The following is a 20914-nucleotide window of genomic DNA, read 5'->3' as shown; positions in this document are numbered from 1 at the left end:
GTTCAGCAGACCCAGCTCTGGAGAATTAACTGACATTAACCTGAACAGGAGAAAGGAAATTAGTACCATTTATATAATGCTATCCCTGAGCAGAAAACACCTAATGAAAACATAACAATTATTAAAGGAATTTATTAACTACGTAACTAGCAAAATGATGAGATTAGGTAAAGTATGACATGTTAATTTCATACACGTATGGGAATATATATTGCAAACCTGGTGGCTTGTATAACACCAGTAAAACATGGTGTAAAATCCTGATCTAATTCATGTCAGTGACTTCACCAAGTGTCAAGTGCTGCGTTTATACCACCTGTAGAAGGCCACCTCTGGGCTAGATTTTTCATTTGTGCACTGGAAAAAGCAGCACTGGAACATAAGAAAATCCCAATTTTCTGAGTCCTCAGTGTGCTGTGATAAGACTTGGCTGTTGCTGGGTTTGCCTGGCTGTGCTGGCTGCCCAGGGAGGTGCAGCTCTGGAAAAGCTCTGGGCTCCGATCCACACCAGATGATCCTGAGACTCTCTCTGCAGTCCAGGATCTTGCTGCCTTCTTACTATCATTTATTTTAAAAGCCTAACAGCCTGTGTCTTTGTAATACTGCAGGTATGAGTACAAGCTAGGCTCATATAACTCAGCAAAGAAGGCCTTCTGTAGAGTTTGTGAGGATACTGAACTCCCAAAACACAGGACAACATTTTAATGAACTATTTTTTTTTATGTTGCTGCACCAGTTCTTTCTTTATTTCCTTCTTGATTTTCCATTGAAATAGTAGATCTTTGCCTTTATTTGTCATGCTGAAAATGGATTGCACTCCCTTTATTTGCATGCTTCATTGCTAGTGATTTACTTCTGTTTTGTTTTATTAAGTTGTGCTGGTGAATGTGGTGGTGTTGCGCTTGTTCTGGTCATGTCACGTGCATGACTGGATAAAGAGAAGAGCAAACTGAACAGTAAGTTTGTTTCTTCATGGCTTGGAATAAACCCCAGTAAATGGCAACCTTGGAAGAAAAAATTATGGAGCCCAAATATTGGTGAAAACACATTCTTGGGGGAAAAAGACATAGCGGGGGAAAGTTTTCCATTTAAAGTAGAGTGCTAGCAATTTTCTATTCTAATTTATAATAGATTTCTTTGTGCCTCAGGCACATCACATAATGTATCTATACATGCTTAGTTTCTGTATCTGTTAAAAGTCATTAATAAGTACCTTAAAAAGAATGTGTGGTGATATAGTAAAAGTTTTAAAAAGAACAAGAACAAAGAGTTAATGTATTCTTGAATTTTGACTGAGTGTTTAAGTTAATTATTTTGTCTTTGGGACTCCTTATTTATAGCTAGTCCAGGTTATCATTTGAAATTAGTATTTACCTTTATTTGATGTGATGGCTTTTTTATTTTTCTTTTTTTTACCATTTCTTTTCTTCTCTGTTCGTTTGTGTGTTGGAATGGAATGTGAACTTCACAAATGGCTCCTCTGCCATGCCAATGCCTTCATGCATGCTGTTTGGGTTTGACCATGCTATTCATTATCCATTGCATGTAAGAAAATACATTTTTTCATTTATTTTTAAATTTTAGCCTTTTGCTATTTATTTCAAGAGTGTGGATTTGTTGGGGGGGGGGAAGCAACTGCATGACAATAATTAAATTGTTTTGAAATAGTAGAGAGCATATGTTAATGTTATTATATTAAAGTTGCTAGTCTTATCTATCCTATATAAAGAGGAACACAAAACTAGTTTGAAATTATCAGTAGACATTCAAAAGAAATATTCAATCTTTCTCTGAAATCTTTCAAGTCCCTATTCTCTTTCCAAGAATAAACTTACTGGCTTTTCCTTTAGCAGAGATGTTGACTTGATAGAAACAGGAATGATTCCATCTACCCAGAAACACATACATTTGTTCCTCAAGAATATGAAGGAATAATCTTTTGTCTTCTAACACTATTCTATATTCCAGTCTTGAAAATAAGGGCTACTGTTAAGCTTTTAATGGTCCAGAATAGTATGAAGGCATCTTTTAGCAGCTGTTTAGAATGCTACTTTCTTCCAGTACAAACTGGAGACTTCTATTCTTTGACAGAATATCGATACGTGCATTTCTCATTTAACCTTGCCAGATAATGTTAGGATAGGAGGAATATAATCGTCATTTTGAAAGAAGGAACTTTAGTCTACCCTGTATATAGGTTAGTATAGTTGAATCACTAAAATGCCCTAAAAATGTTCACTATCAGAAATTATGCTAGTCTTGAAGTAATAGTATTAGCTAATGACAATTTTTGTGTTGCCAACCATTTGAGAAACAGTGCTCAGTTTCTGAGGAATCTAGGCCTTGAAATCCTTTTATGTATGAAATGTCCTGGTCCACAAAGTAAATTTCTATAAACAATAAAAAAACCCACCACCACCCCAATCTGTACTTTTTTTTGATGTATATTTTGAACTCTCAGGTTTAAATGGTTAAATGATATATCCCCATACTCTTTTTTCTAAAGATCCTGCATTAGATGGGTGCATTAAATAACTACTGAGTGATGAGGACTGAGGATTTTTACACCGCACATAATATAAAGTCAATAGGGCTTAGCCAAAATTACTCAAAAAAAAAGAGTCAGATTCCTAACAACTCACATGGAAAATGGCCAAGAAAATGCAGAATGCAACTGAGAAAGAAGCAGAGGCTGGAGGGTGGTCTGAGCTAGTCAGCAGAACTACAGTGGTCTTCCCACACTCCTATGGGACCAGAGTTACTACAGATGCAGACCACCAAAATTCTCTGTGCTCCATAGTCAAGGAGTCAATATCACGCACATTCCTTAGGTCTTGAAGCTTCTGGGTCACAATATTTCTGTGCTACAGATTTCTCTCCCTTAAACTGAGGTAAGAGTACTGATGTCAAGAGAAATGCATTCAAAACTGCTAGGTGTTCAAGGAAGCCTTGTAATGCCAATAAGTTATTTTTATTATTTATAACAAACAAATAATTTGCTACATTTACTACCTCTGTGAATCTTAAACCACAGTCCATTCCTACTTCTGAATGGAAAGTCTGTAGTCTACTTTTGGCAAACTGCAGAAGAATACAATTGCCCCATCTTACTGGTCAGCTGGAAATCTCTCTCATATTTCTCTCATCCTTCTATGAGGCAGGTCACCTAATGAGAGATTCATATCTGATGTGTCCTCTGATGCATTTTCTCCCACCTTTGAGGTCTGTGACATACCAGCTTGCCAGCATGAGCCCCATACATAACAGACTGTGGACTGACATTGGCCATCATTGTTAATTTGATTTTCACTTACCCAATTAACCTCTTTAATTAAATAAAATAAATGAGAAAGGACCACTTGTAATTCATCATGCTTTAAGAGATTAAAATAGATGGGTAAGTAAGCCCACTTACACTTAAGTAACTTACTTTGAAATGAAGGGATTAGAATGACTTTTAACATTATGGTGCTCTGTCTTTATTATTTGATCATTCAATATCTTCTGCTTCAGAATCCTAAATCCCAGGAGCCTGTTACACTGGATTTTCTAGATGCTGAACTGGAAAATGATATTAAAGTTGAGGTGAGATTACCTGGTTCCTTAGTACCTTTTGATATTTTTAATTTCACTCTATTAAAAATTGTATTAAAAATCTATTAGTATTTTTTAGTTACTAATTTTGTAATACATTAAGCAATCAGAACTTTTAAAAAGAGTTTTGTTAACTTTGTGAACTAAAATGCAGGGATTTAAAACATTTATACATTTTTTTAATAGATTGTTTCATTTTGTTTTAAATTGTTCTTTCATAACGACACTAATCAGCGTTTCTTGGTATCCGTTATACTCTGCCTTAAGTGTCTTTAAAACGCCTGCTTCAGAGAGGAATTACTCTTGGACTGGTATAAAAGTTTTTGTAAATCACTGCTGCTACCAGAATCGTACAGATGTGCTGGAAAGCACAAGAAATGCTTGACAAAGCTCCTCATTCACACAGAATTGATAATCTCTCTAGTGCCCAACATCAAGGGCTTTTATGGGATGATCTTGGTCTGCAAATATATCACAAATTGCTTCGTAACTACTGATTCAGTATATATTTGGTTAAAGCAACTTCAAATTAGAAAAATCTGAAAACTGTAAAGGTAACTTTTCAAGAGCTGTGACTTTCATATGCATTACTATTTTCCGTGTTTCTGTGAAACGTTTTGTACCCCTGAAAAGTTTATTCATGTTACATGCAACACTAGTTTTGGTGTTTGTTTTTCTTTTTTTTTCCTTTTTCTTCCTTGCCAGTAGATTCGGAAAAAAATGATAGATGGAGAAAGTGGAGAAAAAACATTTGAAACACTGGTCAAGTCCCAAGATGAGGTAAGACAGGAACACAGGAAATTACACTTACAGGGACAAGCAAAACCGGAAAAATACTGTGAAACAGTGAAAAAATATTCATTTTGTAATGACAATTTGTGTCTTTTTTCCCTCTAGACTTTCTAGTTTTACTGGCTTATAGTAAAAGAAATTATGTACTTATGAAACGAAGAATTGTTTTGTTTCTTGGTTTCTTTGGTGCATCATTAATCAGGCAGTTGTTGATGAGGTTGACCAGGAAATGGACCCAGCCTACTTCTGTGTATGAATCCCAAAACAAAGCACTTAATTTGCTTGTGGAGATGTGTGAGGATGGGTTTGGTAGTTTGTATTGTGGTTGAATGGGAAGAAAGCAGTGAGAAAAAAATTATAATATTTTAATGCCATAAATGAAGACTATTTAGGATAAGCAAATTCATCTTACAGTTTTATTATATCCTTGTGCTTTCTGAACAGCTTGTTGAGTTCTTTATTTTCTTGTCCAAAATGCTCATTCCTGATAAAGATTGCTACTGTATTCTCTGTTTAGATAGATATGTTTCTTGGCAACAGGAAATACTCAAATTCGATATGGATCCATACATCCATGATCATATACATGCATAGATGGAACCTATACATACATACATACATACACAGGGAACCTATGGCCAAACATCAAAAACTCCCCACCAGCACACCCAGATAGAGGGAAAGCCAACAATACTGAGAAATGGAAACTTGCAGAGGTAAGAACTAGAGGAGGAAGAGACATCCCTCAAAGCCTGAGGTGCTCCTGCAGAACCACTTCACACCTCTGCAAACTTAAGAGGAAAAAAGAAAGGTTGCATCAGGTGGCACCTCAGAGCTGAGTAGTACAGCCAGATTGGTTCCACGTATAACAACTGGTGCAACCAAGAAAAAGCAATGGATGATAGGAGTTGGTGACTCTCTTCTGAGAGGTACAGAGGTACCCATTTGCCAACCTGATCTACTGTCTAGAGAGGTCTGCTGCATACCAGGGGCTCATATCAAGGATGTCTCTTCCTGAACTTTGTACGTTCCACTGACTTCTGTCTGGTGGTGCTGTTCTGTGTGGGCACCTGTGATACTGCCACCACCAGTCTGAAGAGTATCCAGAAGGACTGTAGAGCCCTGGGAGCAGCAGTGAAAGACTTGGCCAGTAATAGATGCCCTGGGCCTGTAGAAGAATCACAGGCCAGCAAGAGAGCACCTGAAGTGCAAGGTAATGGAATTCCAGCCAATAAATCATCTTTGGTGGGAGCCCAACTTAAATGCCTATATGTAAATGCACAGAGCATGGGCATCAAACAAGGAGGTACAGGTGTGCACATGCCAATAGAGCTACGATGTTACTGGTGTCACTGAGATGTGCTGGGAATAGAAGCATGGAAAGATGGGCAGGGGAGAAGAGGAGCAGCTGTCATCCTCTGCATCAATGAGCAGCTGGAGTCCATGGAATTTGGTCTGGGGGTGGATGAGGAGATGACCAAGATCTTATGAGTCAGAGTTAAAGGGAAGGCAGGGGAAGATGACATCATAGTGGGGAGCTGCTATAGGCCTCCTGACTAGTAAGACTGAGTGGTTGGGGCTCTCTATAGACAGTTAGGAGTGGCTTCACATTCACAAGCCCTGGTCCTCATGGGGGATTTCAGCCACTCTGGTGTCTGTTGGAAGGACACCACAGCAGGGCACTAGCAATCCAGGAGGTCCCTGGAATGGATTGGACAATTTCCTTCTCCAAGAAGTAGAGGAACCAATGAGAAAAGGTGCTATCCTAGACTTTGTTCTCACCAACAAGAAGGGGCTGATGGGTAACGTGAAGCTCAAGGTAAGCCTTGGCTGCAGTAACCACGAAATTGTGGAATTCAACAAGGAGGGTGCACAGGAAACTCACTACCCTGGACATCTGGAGAACAGACTTCAACCTCTTCTGGGATCTGCCTGGTAAAGTACCATGGAATAAAGCCCTGGAAGGGAGAGGGGCCCAAGAAAGCTGGTCAATATTCAAGGACAATCTCATCCAAGCCCAGGAGCAATGCTAAAATGAGGAAGGCAGGCAAGAAAGCCAGGAGGCCTGCTTGGATGAACAAGGAGCTTCTGGACACACTTATATGCAAAAAGAAAGTATACAGAAAGTGGAAGCAAGGACAAGTAGCCTGGAAAGAAAACAAAAAAGTTGTTTGAGCAGCCAGGGATCAGGTTAGGAAAGCTAAAGCCCAGATAGAATTAAATCTGGCCAGGGACATAAGGGTAAGAAGAAAAGCTTCTACAGGTATGCCAGTGATAAAAGGAGAGCTAGGGAAGATGTGGCGTTTCTCTTTGAGGAAACATTAGACCTGGTCACAAGGGAAATGGAGAAGGCTGAGGTACTCAGTGACTTCTTTGCCTCAGACTTCACTGGCAAGAGCTCTAGCAGTGCCTCCCAAGTTGCAGAAGGCAAAAGCATAGGCTGGGAGAAATAAGATATTCCCATTATAAGTGAGGACCATGTTTGAGACCATCTAAAGAACCTGAAGGTGTATAAATCCATGGGATCCGATGAGATCCGTCTGTGGGTTCTAATGGAACTGGCAGATGTAGTTGCTAAGCTGCTTTCCATCATACTTGAAAAGTCATGGCAATCCGTTGAAGTTCCCACCACTGACTGGAGAAGGAAACATAACTGCCATTTTCAAAACTGGAATAAATGAAGACCCAGGCAACTACAGGTCAGTCAGTCTCACCTCTGTGCCCAGCAAGATCATGGAGCAGATTCTCCTGAAGAGTTTGCAAAGGCACATGGGAAATGAGTAGGTGATTGGTGGCAACCAACATGCTTTCACCAAGGGCAAATCATGCCTAACAAGTTTGGTGGCCTTTTACAGTGAAGGTACGGTGTCAGTGAATAAGGGAAGAGCAACTGACGTCGTCTACCTGGACTTGTGCAAAGTGTATGACACTGTCCTGCACGACATCCTGGTCTCTAAATTGGATAGATATGGATTTGATGGATGGACCACTTGCTGAATAAGGAATTGGCTGGATGGTTGCACTCAAAGATTGCAGTGAATGGCTTGATGTCCAAGTGGAGACCAGTAACAACTGGTGTTCCTCAGTGATCAATACTGGGACCGGTGCTACTTAACTTCTTTGTGACACATGCGCAGTGAAATGGAGTGCACCCTCAGCAGGTTTGCAGAGACCACCAAGCTGTGTGCTCTTGTTGACACTCTGGAGGGATGTCATCCAGAGCAGCCTTAACAGGTTTGAGAGTTGGGCCCGTGCCCACCTCATATAGTTCAAAAAGGCCAAGTGAAGCGGCCTGAACCTGAGTCGGGCAATCCTAAGTACAAATAAGGGCTGGGAGGACTCTGGATTGAGAGCAGTCCTGATGACAAAGACTTGGGGGTGCTGGTTGATGAAAAGCTCAACATGAGCCAACGATGTGCAAGTTCAGTCCAGAGACCCAAATGTATCTTGGGCTGCATCGAAAGAAGTGTGGCCAGTAGGTCAATGGAGGCGATTCTTGCCCTCTGCTCCACACTCCTGAGTCCCCACCTGGAGTACTGTGTCCAGCTCTGGAGCCCCCAACACAAGAAGGGTGTGGACCGGTTGGGGTGAGTCCAGAGTAGGGCCATGAAGATGATCAGAGGGCTGGAACACCTCTCCTATGTGGATAGGCAGAGAAAGTTGGGGTTGTTCATCCTGAAGAAGAAAAGGCTCTGGAAAAACCTTAGTGTGGCCTTCCAGTATCTGAAGAGGGCCTACAAGACAACTATAGTGAAACTTTTTACATGGGCTCCACTACTGGATGTGTTCTAGGCCAGGCTGGATGGGGCTCTGAGCAACTTGGTCTAATGGGACGTGTCCCTGCCCATGGTAGGGACATTAGAACTAGATGATCTTTAAGGTGCCTTCCAGTCCAAACCCTTCTCTGATTCAATGATACACACTCTGCTTCTTGGAGACCTTAATGAGAAGAAATTAAGACTGGTGTGGCAAAGGACCAGTTCTGGCCAGAGTGTACGTCACAGTTAAAGTTCTACAACAGCTTTTAGAAACTGTTTTACTCTGTAAAACAGTTTGAAGACAGCTGATTTAATGACTTAGCAGAAGAATGTGAAGCAAATATAACATCAAGCAGTCTCTACACAACATATAAGCACACCAAAACAATACTCAGCAGGAGTGCTTGGGACTGTGCAGTTAACTTTTCATGTGTATTATGAGCTGCCCTTTCCTGTTGCACTCCTGTGACTTTGGTATCTCTAATGGGTCTGCTGTCTGTATGGTGGAGTGTTCTAGTGAAAAGTCCCTCCTTCTCACAAGGCAAATGCTATAGAACCTAATCAAGTTAAATTGACAAATCAGGACTCAGAGTTTAGGGGGGTTTTAACCTGTTAAAAAATAGCACTTTCCTTACTTATATTCCATCTGATGTCTAACAGATGGCAGCAGCTTTTAAACTCTGCTTCACACTTTGGACAGATTACACCAGGTGATGCCCAATACTGAGCAGTTCCTGTTGCCAGTCCTCTGACTCAATTCTGCATTGAGGGAAGATTCTCACATAGTTATTCTTGTTACAGAAAAAATATCTCATAGTCTAATCTGTTTTTGCATTACACGTGGTAGAAACTTGTCTTGGTGGATGAAAATTGGCAGCAATGCCTATGTTGCCTTTGCTAAATGAAGCTGAAAATGGAGCTGAATATCCTGAAATGTCTTGATTGTTTATCCTTGCTGTGTATTCACAACGTCAAGTTCATGGTCACTTGCTTGCGCAACAGACTTTTGGGAACATACTTAGAACCACTGACTCATAGAATACTTTGGGTTGGAAGGGACTTTGAGTGGTCACCTAGTCCAGTCCCCCTCCAGTAAGAAGGAACATCTTCACCTAGATCAGGTTGTTCAGAGCCCTGTCTAACCTCATCAGAAATGTTTCCAGGGATGGGGCATGTACCACCTCTCTGGGCAACCTGTTCCAGTGTTTCGTCACCTTCAATGTAAATAATTTCTTCCTTATATCTAAATCTGCCCTCTTTTAGTTTAAAACCATCACCCCTTGTCCTGTTGCAACAGGCCCTGCTAACAAGTCTGTCCGCATATTACTTATGAGTGCCCTTTAAATATCAAAAAGCTGCATAAGGTGTCCCCAGACCCTTCTCTTCTCCAGGCTGAACAACCCCAACTCTCTCAGCCTGTCCTCATCAAAGAGGCGTTCCAGCCATCTGATCATTTTTGTGATCTTCTCTGTACCCACTCCAACACATCCATGCCTTTCCTGTACTGAGGACTGTGGAGCTGGACATCTCATGACCATTCCTCAGCCTCTTAATATCTGCAGTGGATTTGACAAGCAAGCTGCTTCCAATAGCATAATTTAAAGGGAGTGCAAAGGACAGGAAGCCATGCTCAAGATCATCTCAACTGTGCAGATCCATCAGAGACATTTTTTATTCCTGAGCTCTGGGTGTCATTGACAAGATCAGTGGCTTTGCTTGCATATGTGTCCACTTGTGAGGAGACAGATTAAGATCTGTGTGTTCATTCAACTTCCTTCTAACAAGATTTTGACTTCATTGCAAAAAGGTTGTCATGGTATTTTATTATATTACAAAGTCTAGGAAATTTGACTTGGTGTTGGGTGCTGTCTTCCTTCTAGTACCCTATTCAGAAAGTGCAGAAGCACACAGATTCTCTTCTTGAGTGCAGAACCTCAGTTTCAGTGGGGCCAGAGAAATGTAATTGTAGATGATTTTAGGTGAAAGACAGGGATGATAATGATGATTACGTGATCATGTAATCATGTAGACAGCAGTTACACTTTCCTACTTCCATCTCTTTGAGGGAACTCAACTTAGCTCAAGCCTTACATGTTGTCCAGGTGCAAAGAATGCCCGTAAGTCATGGTCCTTGAACCTCTGGAGTCCAATGACTGCACTTAATGTGCCCATGCTCCTTCTCTGTATCAGACTTGATGCTGCCTTTTACCTCTTCTGATATTCTAAAGCAGAGACCTCTACCAGCAGTCCCCTTGCCCTCTGCCAGGACTCTTCTGTGCTTTCTCACAATAAAGCCCCTGCCCCAGCCCTCCTGAGTAAAGCTTTACAATGCTGCTTTACAGTTTATGAGGAAGTCCTGCTGCGTGAAAAAAAAAAAAAACCTGCCTTTTCCTGATTGGTTCCACTGCTGGAGGGTGGTGAATGGATAGGGCCTTCCTGGGGCAGGGAGGGTGAGCCACCTCTGATGTCACTTCTGCTGCTTCGCCTGTATCCATCCATCCTGTCTAGGAAGTCACCAGCCTGTCACTCTGTTCCAAAGAGAGATGGGCTCATTCCTGAGCCACTGCTAGAGGGTCCAAGATCCTGCTGTCATCTGTGCTGGGGATAAACTGCTCTTGAAGGGAGGGACCCGCTGGGACATTTTCAGACTTTTATTGTTTTTTTTAAGGAGTGCCTTTCCAAGCCCATGGGTGAAAAGGGCTGTGTGTAGGCGGTTAGAAAAGGGAGGATTAGAAGGTCACAAAAATACAATAACACCATTGGGGTTATACAAGAAATTGCTTTAATGGCAAAGCTGCTGAAGAGATCCCAGGCTGTCCTTCCATTTCTCAGGTTGTGTGATAGGAAAGACCAGAAACAGTTGGTCCTGCAACTGTTTGTCCAAAGAGGGAGGGAGGGGAACCATTTACACTTGCAAATGCTGGAGTCAGCTACAGTGTTGGGAATTGGGGGGAAATGTAATGTCCCTAAGTGCAGGAAAATGTGACAGTTATACATGGCCCTGTATCTGAATAGAATATCCCAAGCCCATTGATCCCAGATGTCTCAAGTGCCCAATGAAATTCATCTCTCTCACCTTTCCTTGCATCATGGCCCAAGATATCTTCCTCTACTGACACCTCTCTGAGAGATGAAGGGAGCAGCCAAAAGTAGATGGCAATGGTGACTGCTTCAAACTACTGCGCTCTCCCAGCCCCAAGCTGCTAGATCCACAATAAAACTGCTTCAGACCAAGGGTCATGCATGAGCTCTGCATCATTTGGGACTTGATAGCTTCATATGCTTTCTTATGAGAAGGGCTGAAGTAGTCAGTTGCTCCGAACTGACAGTTGCAGTCTTGAGGCTTAAATTTTTTCTCCATTTTGTATTGCTTTTTAGTTAAGTTCGCATTGCTTTCCTTTTGTATTGCAGCTGGCCCCAGCAGTGTCTTGGGAGATGACCTCATAGTACAGCATAGAGACTGGACTCGTAGCAGGCGTGGGTGGGGTTTGCTGGAGTCTCCCAAGGCCTCAGGGGCTTTCCAACTAACAGAGAAGATGCCATAGGAACAAAAGCATTGCCACATTCAGGCAGCTGGGGTGGGCAGTAGTGAAAACTGAAGGGTCACAGAAACTTCAGTAACATGTAGGTTCTTTGGCAGCGACCAGCTGGGGCTGAGATGGTCTTGGGCCACTCGGTAATGAAGTGGGCAAAGGCAGATAGGAGCTGACGTGTGAGGACATGTGAGCTGCTGGGTTATCTTCGAAGTGAGGTTTCAGCCAATTTGCTTTCAAGAATGTTCATAGTGCTGGTGGCAACAACATTTAATAAAAGCCAGTTCTTCTCTTCCTTCCCTCCCACCGTGGGCACTGTGTTTCTTTTACCAATGTGTATGATGTGGCACTGTGCCTGATTTGGAGGGGCTGCCAGTGCTGGTTCAAGCGTCTACTTATTCTTGAGCTGAAATAATAGTATAGGCACATTATTAAATTTGGATATGAATCTCTTAATCCCTATTTTTACCTTAAATAAAAATCTATCAGGCCATTAGACACTGACATAAGATTTTTAAAAATTTTTATTTTCTTCATTTTCTTTCCAAAATGACTATTAAATTATTTACACTGTCATGTTGTACAGCCATGACAAGCAGCAGACAGGTGAGAAAAAGTTTTCAAATTGTAAATGTCATAAAGACACCTATTTTTCATAGCCACAAACATTTTTTCACATTTGTGTCTTACCACAGGGAAAGAAAGAACATAGATCTATACCTGTGGTGCCTTTCATGTATGTTTGTAACGTTGCTGTGCAACAGCTGCACAGACTTCATTGCCGGCATACTTACAAACCTCTGATTGTAAAATAATAATAGTTGCAGCTGGCATAAACCTGTAGTTTTCAAAGTAGAAAACTGAGTAAAATGGTATCAGCCAGGTGCATTAATGAGTAAATCTGTGAGAAACTGTGGGACTGTGTCTATCACATTTTTCATATCGAAGAAAATTAATTGTAAGTCTTATCCTAAGGTATTAAGTTATTTAAAAATAAACATTTCCTTCAATGTTAAATTTTTCACAAATTCAAGACCCTCCTAATGAGATTAGAAACATGTAAGTTTAGCATGGTGTGCCTATACAATCAGGATTGGCTGGCTGTGCCTGTAGATATGACTCAAGTATAAATGCATTTAGCCAGTGGTACTGCAGCCTGAAAGGGCAAGTGCTGGGTGTTTTTGTTGTTAAAAAGTTACTACAAAGCCTTTTTATAATTGAGTTTTTTTTTCTTTTCATAGTTTAGCTGCAAAATGCTCCATAAAGGAGATAACATCTTTTACCTAATTTAAATAATTTAGAAAAAGTTTGTGTAGTCCTGGGTAGTGAGTTTTAAAGGGAAAATGGTGGGTCATGTTGATCTGCTTTTATTTAAATTTGCATTGCGTTAATGTTCAATAAAAAGGTTGTATGAGATTCTTTTGTGTAATACAAGTTTGGAAAATATTTATGAAAAGGAGTTGCAGCTCAACTCATGCTTTTAGCAAAATAATAAGTAGAATTCCAACACATTTTACACCAATTTATCTGTATTACACCAATTTTACACCAATTTTACACTGTATTTATCAATGAAAGGTTGCACCTGTTCAAGCTCCAGATTTGCTATTTTATTTTTCCACCAATACCTCTTTGCAGAGATACATTGATAAAGGAAACAGAACATATACCTGGACTGCTGTGAATGGCACTGATTACAGGTAATTAATTTCTGTCCTCTGCCTTCTGTGTAGTTAAATGTCATTTTTCTTCATTTTGGTTGATATTATTAGCATAGGTTAAGTCAGGGTAAGTCAGGGCCAGATTGTTTTGTGTTCAGGCCTGTAAGATTTTAGGGGTTTCTTTGTAGCTTTACAGATCAGAATTGTTGCTCTGTCTAGGGACCAGAACCTCAATCTTCCATCCAATTGTTGAGATTTATCACTATGGTATATCAGTATGCAGGAAAAAAAATCTATTTTTATGATTGATTTTATTAATTTTACTTTTCCTCCTACTTTCTGTCTCACAGTATACTTTGATTCTTAATTGTACACTTTCTCTTAGGTTTCTCCTCTTATTTAATCTTTTCTTTGCATTGTTTCCATGTTCTTGTTTTAATGTTCATATTAAAATGGAAGATGCTATATTTTAGTCCAAATAAAAAATGTGACATGTTTTGTGCAAACCTTTTTCAGTCACAGTCATTGCTTATATCATGTCTTTGCTAACCTTCATGTCAGACCTTAAAGGCAGGAACCATGCTACTGATTATCTCTGAAATCTGTAACTATTTGTGGCAAGTTTTAACCAGTCAGCACTGATACTGCTTTGCATGTAAGAATTATATGGTGAATGGCAGCAGGAACAAGTGAAGGAATGGGTGAAAGTACATCCTGCCTTGAATGCAACATTGGCATGTTTATTATTTCAAACACATTTAAGCACATAGCTCTGTAACAGAAAGAATGTAGAAACTTGATGCTACCTAAAACAAGTTAAGCTTTGCCAAGTCCTAGAATCCTTAAGCTACTCTAGTTCAAAACTAGATGGTACAAACACTGAGTCAAATTTTTACCAAAACAATACTTTTATTGTGATGAGTTCCAGCAGTCCTCAGCCAAGCTGGTTCTCCTTTTCTGTTATGTTCTGTGCAGTTTTACAGCCAATGAGAATGCAAATTGTAATTTGTGTGTAAAACCAAAGAAATCCATTTTAACAAGAGAATGCAAATGTAGGTTCTTTTAGTCATGGAAACTGCCTCTGTCTTTATACTCTGTAAGAAAAGAAAGGTTCTTTTAGCAGGCTATGCCACCTAGCAATCAGTAAAGAAATATATTTGATTTATATGACATCTTAATTCTTACTGAACTCCCTGGCATGAGACACAGCAATAAATCCGTGGAGTCACATTGCAAAAAACCTATTAAACATAAAATTATAATTTTAATTAGCAATTTCTGCTAGCAGTAACTGTTAATGACAGGTAAACTGCAACTAATTTCCCTGGAGGAGAATCACTGAATATTTAGTGATAGCCGCCTACCAGTATCACTTACGTTCTGTTTAAATGGCAAACGTATCATCAAAGGTCATCTCATTTATGTCTCATTTGTACAACTTTTTAAATGTTAATTTCTGTGGCTATCCATTTGGAACCTTGGCAGTTCTACAGTGATGAAATTTGAGTGCAAACATTAAGGATGCGATATGGGAGATTATAATACCTCTTTAATGATTGCTCATACCTCCTGTCCTTTGCATACAGTTTTAGAACTGAACTCTTCTACACATGTATTGAATTTAGTTGCAAAAAGAAGCCATTTATTTTTGGGGAAGAAAAAAAAAGTATAATGTAAAAGCAAATACATTGCAAAGGCTTGGCAGATCTTAAAATGCTATCACATAATTATGTTCAAAGGTTTTTAGTGGTGACTGCACAATTCAAGAAAATATTTTGCATCTTGAATGTGATATGAATTCAAGATTCACTTCTGAGTGAATACCAATAGTTGTTTTATTGGTCAAAGGAGTCTGTTGTTATGTGACACACATAAATCAATGCAGTACTACATGCTGCTTTTACAGTCAGTGATCATTTTGACGTGTTATATTAGGATGCTAAATGTGTTAGAGGAAGACACAAGAAATCATGTATTTTATTATTTACAATTATTTGGAAATTCCTTTCTTATCCATTAAAAGAGTGCATTTATGCTTAAAAGTGTACATAAGAATGAAAATAACTACAGGGGACTTTAAGGCCAGCACAAACCTACTTGTGTCTGTGAGAAAGTGTGAGGCTGGTGTGTCACTGTATGACTATTTCGTCTCATAATGACCCAACTTCCGAACTTGTTAACTGCTTTCAAAACACATAGAAGCTGAATGTGGAAAACTGCTGCAAAGAACATGATTGTTTTATTTGTCTCGTTTCTATTGCAGTTTGGCATTGGTGTTACCATCATACAGCTTTTATTATATTAAAGCCAAAATAGAAGAACCAATAACTCAAGCCAGATGTAAGTACTATGAAGGTTCCCTGGTTTTGTCTAGTATTGCCAAGTCTCAGATTCACTTAAAAAAATAATGTTTAAAATTCATAAATTTTGTGGAATTCACTGATGTTATCATGATGTACCCAAAATCTGCAGCAATGATTCTAACCCATTGTAACATCCAAGGTACAAGAAATATTCTATAAAGATAGAATATGTGCAGGTACCCCAGTTCCACTGACAACCCCTTCCCCCTTGCTCTGTGCCTGTAGAATCATTGCTTTGTGTATCCTCTGTTGCTGTCATTTTAAGGGTCTGGATACTATTTATTTTCATTCTATTAGTTAAATGTCATGATATAGACTATAATAGTAAAGGGTTAGGTTTTTTATTTTATTTTACACTAGTTACAGTATGATATTTAGCAAATTACCTTTGCTGCCCATAGGAATAGATTAATGTGGAAGTGCTGTTTGTTTTGGCTTGCAGCTGGGTTTTTATTTTGTGTTTTACAAATAGTTTTAGTGGGTGTTTGCAATGTAATTTTAGATTAGACTCATTTCAAGCCATTTACGTATTCTGGAGAGATAATTGGAAATGATGCTTGTGAGTATTCAAATGCTGTTTGTTTATTAGTTATAGGTTAATTGTTATCTAGGTAGCAGACAAAATTAAACTCATCCTTTTAACTGTATCCAAGTTTCACAATAAACTTGAACAAATATGCAGTTAAACGGGAAGTTACAAACCCACTGTGAATCTCTCTAACGGGCACAGGTACGGTTAGTTTAGAGGAGTCTTGTTTAGCATTAAATTACTGTCCTTTACCATCATCTTCTGCATATGAAGTAGAGCATGCAAGTTATTAATAATCAGTGATTTATTTTGTAACTTTATCAAATAGTAGTTTAAAGTTTTGGTGAGTGAATATGGTTCCCTTGATGGATTAGGTCATCTGGTTTTTGCACTTATATCAATATAACTTGCAAAACAGACCCTTGAAATAGCCACAGTATATAGAAGGTACTTGAGAAATAATTGAGAAGGACTTACTCTTCAGTCTTCAAAGGTGTTTGTCTTTTTTCCAGACTACAGCTGTATGTAAATTGAACCTTTGATCTATCTATGCACAATATTTTTATTCAAGGGGCTGTTTGAATAAAATATTGGTTTGTGACCCCTTTTGCTTTACCCTGTTTTTTTTTTCTGTTTCCCTGCTTTCTCTTTCTGATGGATAGTGAGAATCGAAAAGGGCAAGTATATTCTTGTTGCTCAATTTCCTTCTGTTTACTGCAGTTGATATTTTTCACTTATATTTCTATTCCTACTGGATATTCTCCTCTGTATTCCTCATCTCAGGATTTTTCTCATGATCATTGGGTACCATAGCAATAGAAAAGAAAAAAAAAAAGTGAAATGTTTTTCTGTTTTCATGCACATTTCAATATGTTGCTAATTCCTAATCCTTCTTTGTCTGGTCCTATAAGTGTTCAGTGACACCAGCTTTTAAAGCCATTATTTTCAGTCTCATTGAAATACATGCTTATATGAATTAGTTTTTTAAACTTTATTGCAGAAAATACTAGAAGCATTTTTCTTCATGTTCTAACAACTCAATGTCTCAAGCATTTCTTTGTATCAGATTATGATTCTAATGAAAACTTCTTATAAGCTTTCATGTTTTCATGTTAATGCAATGTCTTCTCTAAATAAATTGTTAGATAATGTTGCCAAGTGTATGTTGTCTACAATAATCAAGTAGTTTCTTCTATACTGCAAAATGCTTAGATGTACATGGTATATTAGTAGGAAAGTGTCTCAAACATTTCTTTCTAAACTTATGGATGCAAGCAAAAGCTAGTCTACTATTTTAAGAATAAAAGTGATGGCAAAAAATCCAGTTTACTTACTTGATGTTTACTCTTCATTTTATAGATTCAGAAACACTGAAGCTTGATAATTTTGATGAAGCTGGCTATACTTTTATAGCACCAAGGTTAGTTAATTTCCCAGTAATAAGTATTATTTCAGCACTAAATAGGCATTTGTTCAGATTAATGACATTTACAAAGTACAGACTTGACCAATAAAGTTTTATTTTAATAAAAAATATGAAGTAAAAGAGTAGTTATTAAATTCATGTTTTACAAAATCAATCGTTCCTTCTTGCTGGAGTTTTAAGCAGCATATTCAGGCTCTGATTCCTGTTTATGTTAATCAAAGAGCACTGTAAATCTGATGTTGATGTTTTAATGGAAATCTTTTATGTCTGTTCGTTTCTTGTAGTTGTGACTTTTAAGATTTTACAGGTTTGTACCTTAGCTTCCATTTGTAAAATAAGTACTATAATACATCAATATATTGTACAACTCCAACATAAAGTATTTGAAAGCTCTCTATCATTTAAAGATGAATTAATTTTTGATTCATTGAACATAAAAAATTATGGAGCTATTGAAAATTGGTTGAGTAAGTTCATTAGTTCCCTGTTTTTTTCATGTGAAATTGTGCAGTCTTGTTGCCCTTGTAGATGTGTTTGCAAGGGAAACATGGTATGATAAATAGCTTAAAAATAAGTTCCTTTAAAAGGTAGTTATGAGAAGTAAAGGAAATGCCATGCCACCAAGATCAGTTAAGAATTGTTGCATTTCTTATCTATCTTACAAATTTCTGTATCCTTTTAAGTTTTCATTAATAGGTTGATTTCGGTGAATGTACTGACTTACTTGTAAAATGTATTCTATCTTTGAATGTGTTCTTAGCTTAAAAGTTTAAATTTTCTGAAGACCTGAAGTTATGGATAATCAATGTTACCAATTAGCAGTTTCTAGGAAGTCCCTAGTTGTTAGGCTGATCTATATGAACAAAGCCTGTTTGGTATGGATCTGTGTTGAATTATGAATGTTAGTGTGGTAGGGCACATTCTTCCTGTAACGTTTCAGGATCATGGTGAAGTAAAGGATAATAAGATAGCTTATTTATATTAAATACTTGAACAGACTTCTTTTGTTCGTAATATTAATATAAAAAGCTTGTGTAAAAACAGAGCTCCCTGCGTTACTGCTGAATACTCTGTACATTTTAATTAAAGTTTTTTAATGCCACTCACCATCTAATATTTGCCTTCAAAATGCCAAGTGACTTTTATTGTGCTTGCTTGCATTCAGTGAATCGCCCAGTGATACATTGCTTTATTTTATTATGTTATGTAAAGGACAGTAGTTTACTGTTTTTCTGTTTTGCATATGTCAAAACACAGACACTTTATAAACTGATGTGGTGTGTACCCTATTAAAATTGCCTTTAAGACTTCTCAGAGCATAAAGCCTTATCCCATAAGTCTGGCCTCGGTTGAGCACGTAGTGACAGGGTTTTAATCAGCAGTTCATGTACTTCCCAATACAGTTTAACCTAGGAGCAGTCTAAATTCACTGGGCATTTTCTTGTTTAAGTTACAGACTCTATGATATCCTAATTTCATGGCCTACACTAATCCTGAGTGCTTTTGCTGGGAATCAGTGATCTATCTCATATGAGGAATTTTCTTATTATTCAAATTTAGGCAGGCACTTGAACACCCTGTTTCCTCTCGGTGCCAGAAATATTCAATGTGGTCAACATTCAGTATTGACTGTGTAGGCAATTGATGCAGTAGCACCAGGCACCTCATTGTAGTTGGAAGTCCCGCTTGAACTTTAAAATTGCTGAGCCATGTATGTCTGCTTTAAAGAAAACAAATCTGAGAAGACTGACATTTTGGTTCTTTTTCAGAGAATACTGTAATGATGTAAAAAAAACAGAAAACAACACTGAATTTCTATTAAATTTCAATGAATTTATTGACAGAAATACTCCAAGCAGTCCGTCATGTAAGTATTTTTCTCACTTCACTGATATTTCTCCTTAGGAAAATCCTTGCTCATAAATGAGAACAATTCAAAATGACAGCTTCTGTGCCTGGTTCATGTGATATTGGGGGTTATCTTCACTGATTTTTTTTTCTTATTTTTTTTTTTTTTGGTAGAAATAGGTAGAGATTATAAAATTAGTTTGCAGTTTTATGAGTTTATTTGAGAAAGTTTCCAGGGCATTATGCATCCAGTCTCTTTCACAATTACTCTCAGCATTTTGTTCTAGCAGCAAATAACTACTAGTTTGCTGTAATAAAATCCAAATATTTTGAATTTATAGTGTTTTCTCTTGAATGCACCAGCCAAATAAGTCTCAAATAGACTTCAAAATCTTGTAATGAAATCTTCAGTCTGCTTTCTTGTCAGTTTATATAACCAAAATAAGAAAAGGAGCTGAGAAACAAAATAACCAATAACCAGAATAAAAGATGAGGAAGTGCAATGGCTGGTTCAGAAATTGGTTAAAGAGGTATTGCTTGTGCTTCAGTTGTTGAAGACCTCAGATTCCTCTAACTACTGCAGTAGTGAGCACTGGGTTTTGGGAAGGTATTCACATTTTGAAACTGAGCCTTAAACGCTATTTAGTCTAAATGTTCTGCTTCTGAACAAGCCACCAGTAATGTGTTAAAGTCGTGTTCTCATGAAAATTCAGTGTCTGTTTTGCATTCCCTGAGACGTTTTAACATCTTGCTGTCAGGGATCACTGCTCAATTCAATAACAATCTCTCTGCTAGACCATGTAACTGAAGGAATGTGCACTTAGATACAAGATCTTCGCACAGAAGGATGTTTTTCTGTGCATGTGTGGGTGTTTGTTGTTTTTAATAGAATGATCTTATTTGTTGACCCATTACTGACTGACAGAAATTTTAGTTTAGTCCCTGGACTCAAGTTAATAAAGTTCTGGTTTCATGTTCAGTAGTTATATAAATGAATATTTGGGACACATTTAGTGTTATTGTAGTATACACTAGGTTTTAATAAGTGACTCATTATGCCAAAATCACAGAATCACAGAATGTTAGGGGTTGGAAGGAACCTCCAGAGATCATTGAGTCCAACCCCCCTGCCAGAGCAGGACCATCTAGTCTAGAGCAGGTCACTCAGGAACTCATCCAGACGGGTCTTAAAAGTCTCCAAGGAAGGAGACTCCACAAACTCCCTGGGGATCCTGTTCCAGTGCTCTGGAACCCTTACAGCAAAGAAGTTCTTCCTCATGCTGAGGTGGAACTTCCTGTGCTCCAGCTTGTATCCATTGCTCCTAATCCTATCGCAGGGCATAAGTGAGAAGAGGTTGCCCCTTTCCTTCCTGATACCAAGCACGCATATATTTATACACATTAATTAGA

The 20914-nt window shown here is 38.4% G+C and overlaps 1 protein-coding gene across 1 annotated transcript in view; it reads left to right on the top strand.

The window, feature by feature from the left end:
* Positions 1 to 19523, top strand: part of LOC103773801 (voltage-dependent calcium channel subunit alpha-2/delta-1-like) — a gene marked incomplete at both ends in the record, with an annotated part of 57541 nt that extends 38018 nt beyond the window's left edge. Inside the window, 6 exons of the mRNA XM_008941182.1 lie at positions 3514 to 3585; positions 4303 to 4374; positions 13316 to 13377; positions 15602 to 15678; positions 17590 to 17650; positions 19426 to 19523. Coding sequence (XP_008939430.1) covers positions 3514 to 3585; positions 4303 to 4374; positions 13316 to 13377; positions 15602 to 15678; positions 17590 to 17650; positions 19426 to 19523 — 442 coding nt within the window. The remainder of the gene's footprint in view (positions 1 to 3513; positions 3586 to 4302; positions 4375 to 13315; positions 13378 to 15601; positions 15679 to 17589; positions 17651 to 19425) is intronic.
* Between the last annotated feature and the right edge of the window lie 1391 nt (positions 19524 to 20914).

Source organism: Merops nubicus, unplaced genomic scaffold, assembly GCF_000691845.1.
Source record: "Merops nubicus isolate BGI_N331 unplaced genomic scaffold, ASM69184v1 scaffold10430, whole genome shotgun sequence".
Lineage (NCBI taxonomy): Eukaryota > Metazoa > Chordata > Aves > Coraciiformes > Meropidae > Merops > Merops nubicus.
Note: the sequence above shows the minus strand (reverse complement) of the source record. Positions and strands in the feature narration are given on the sequence as shown.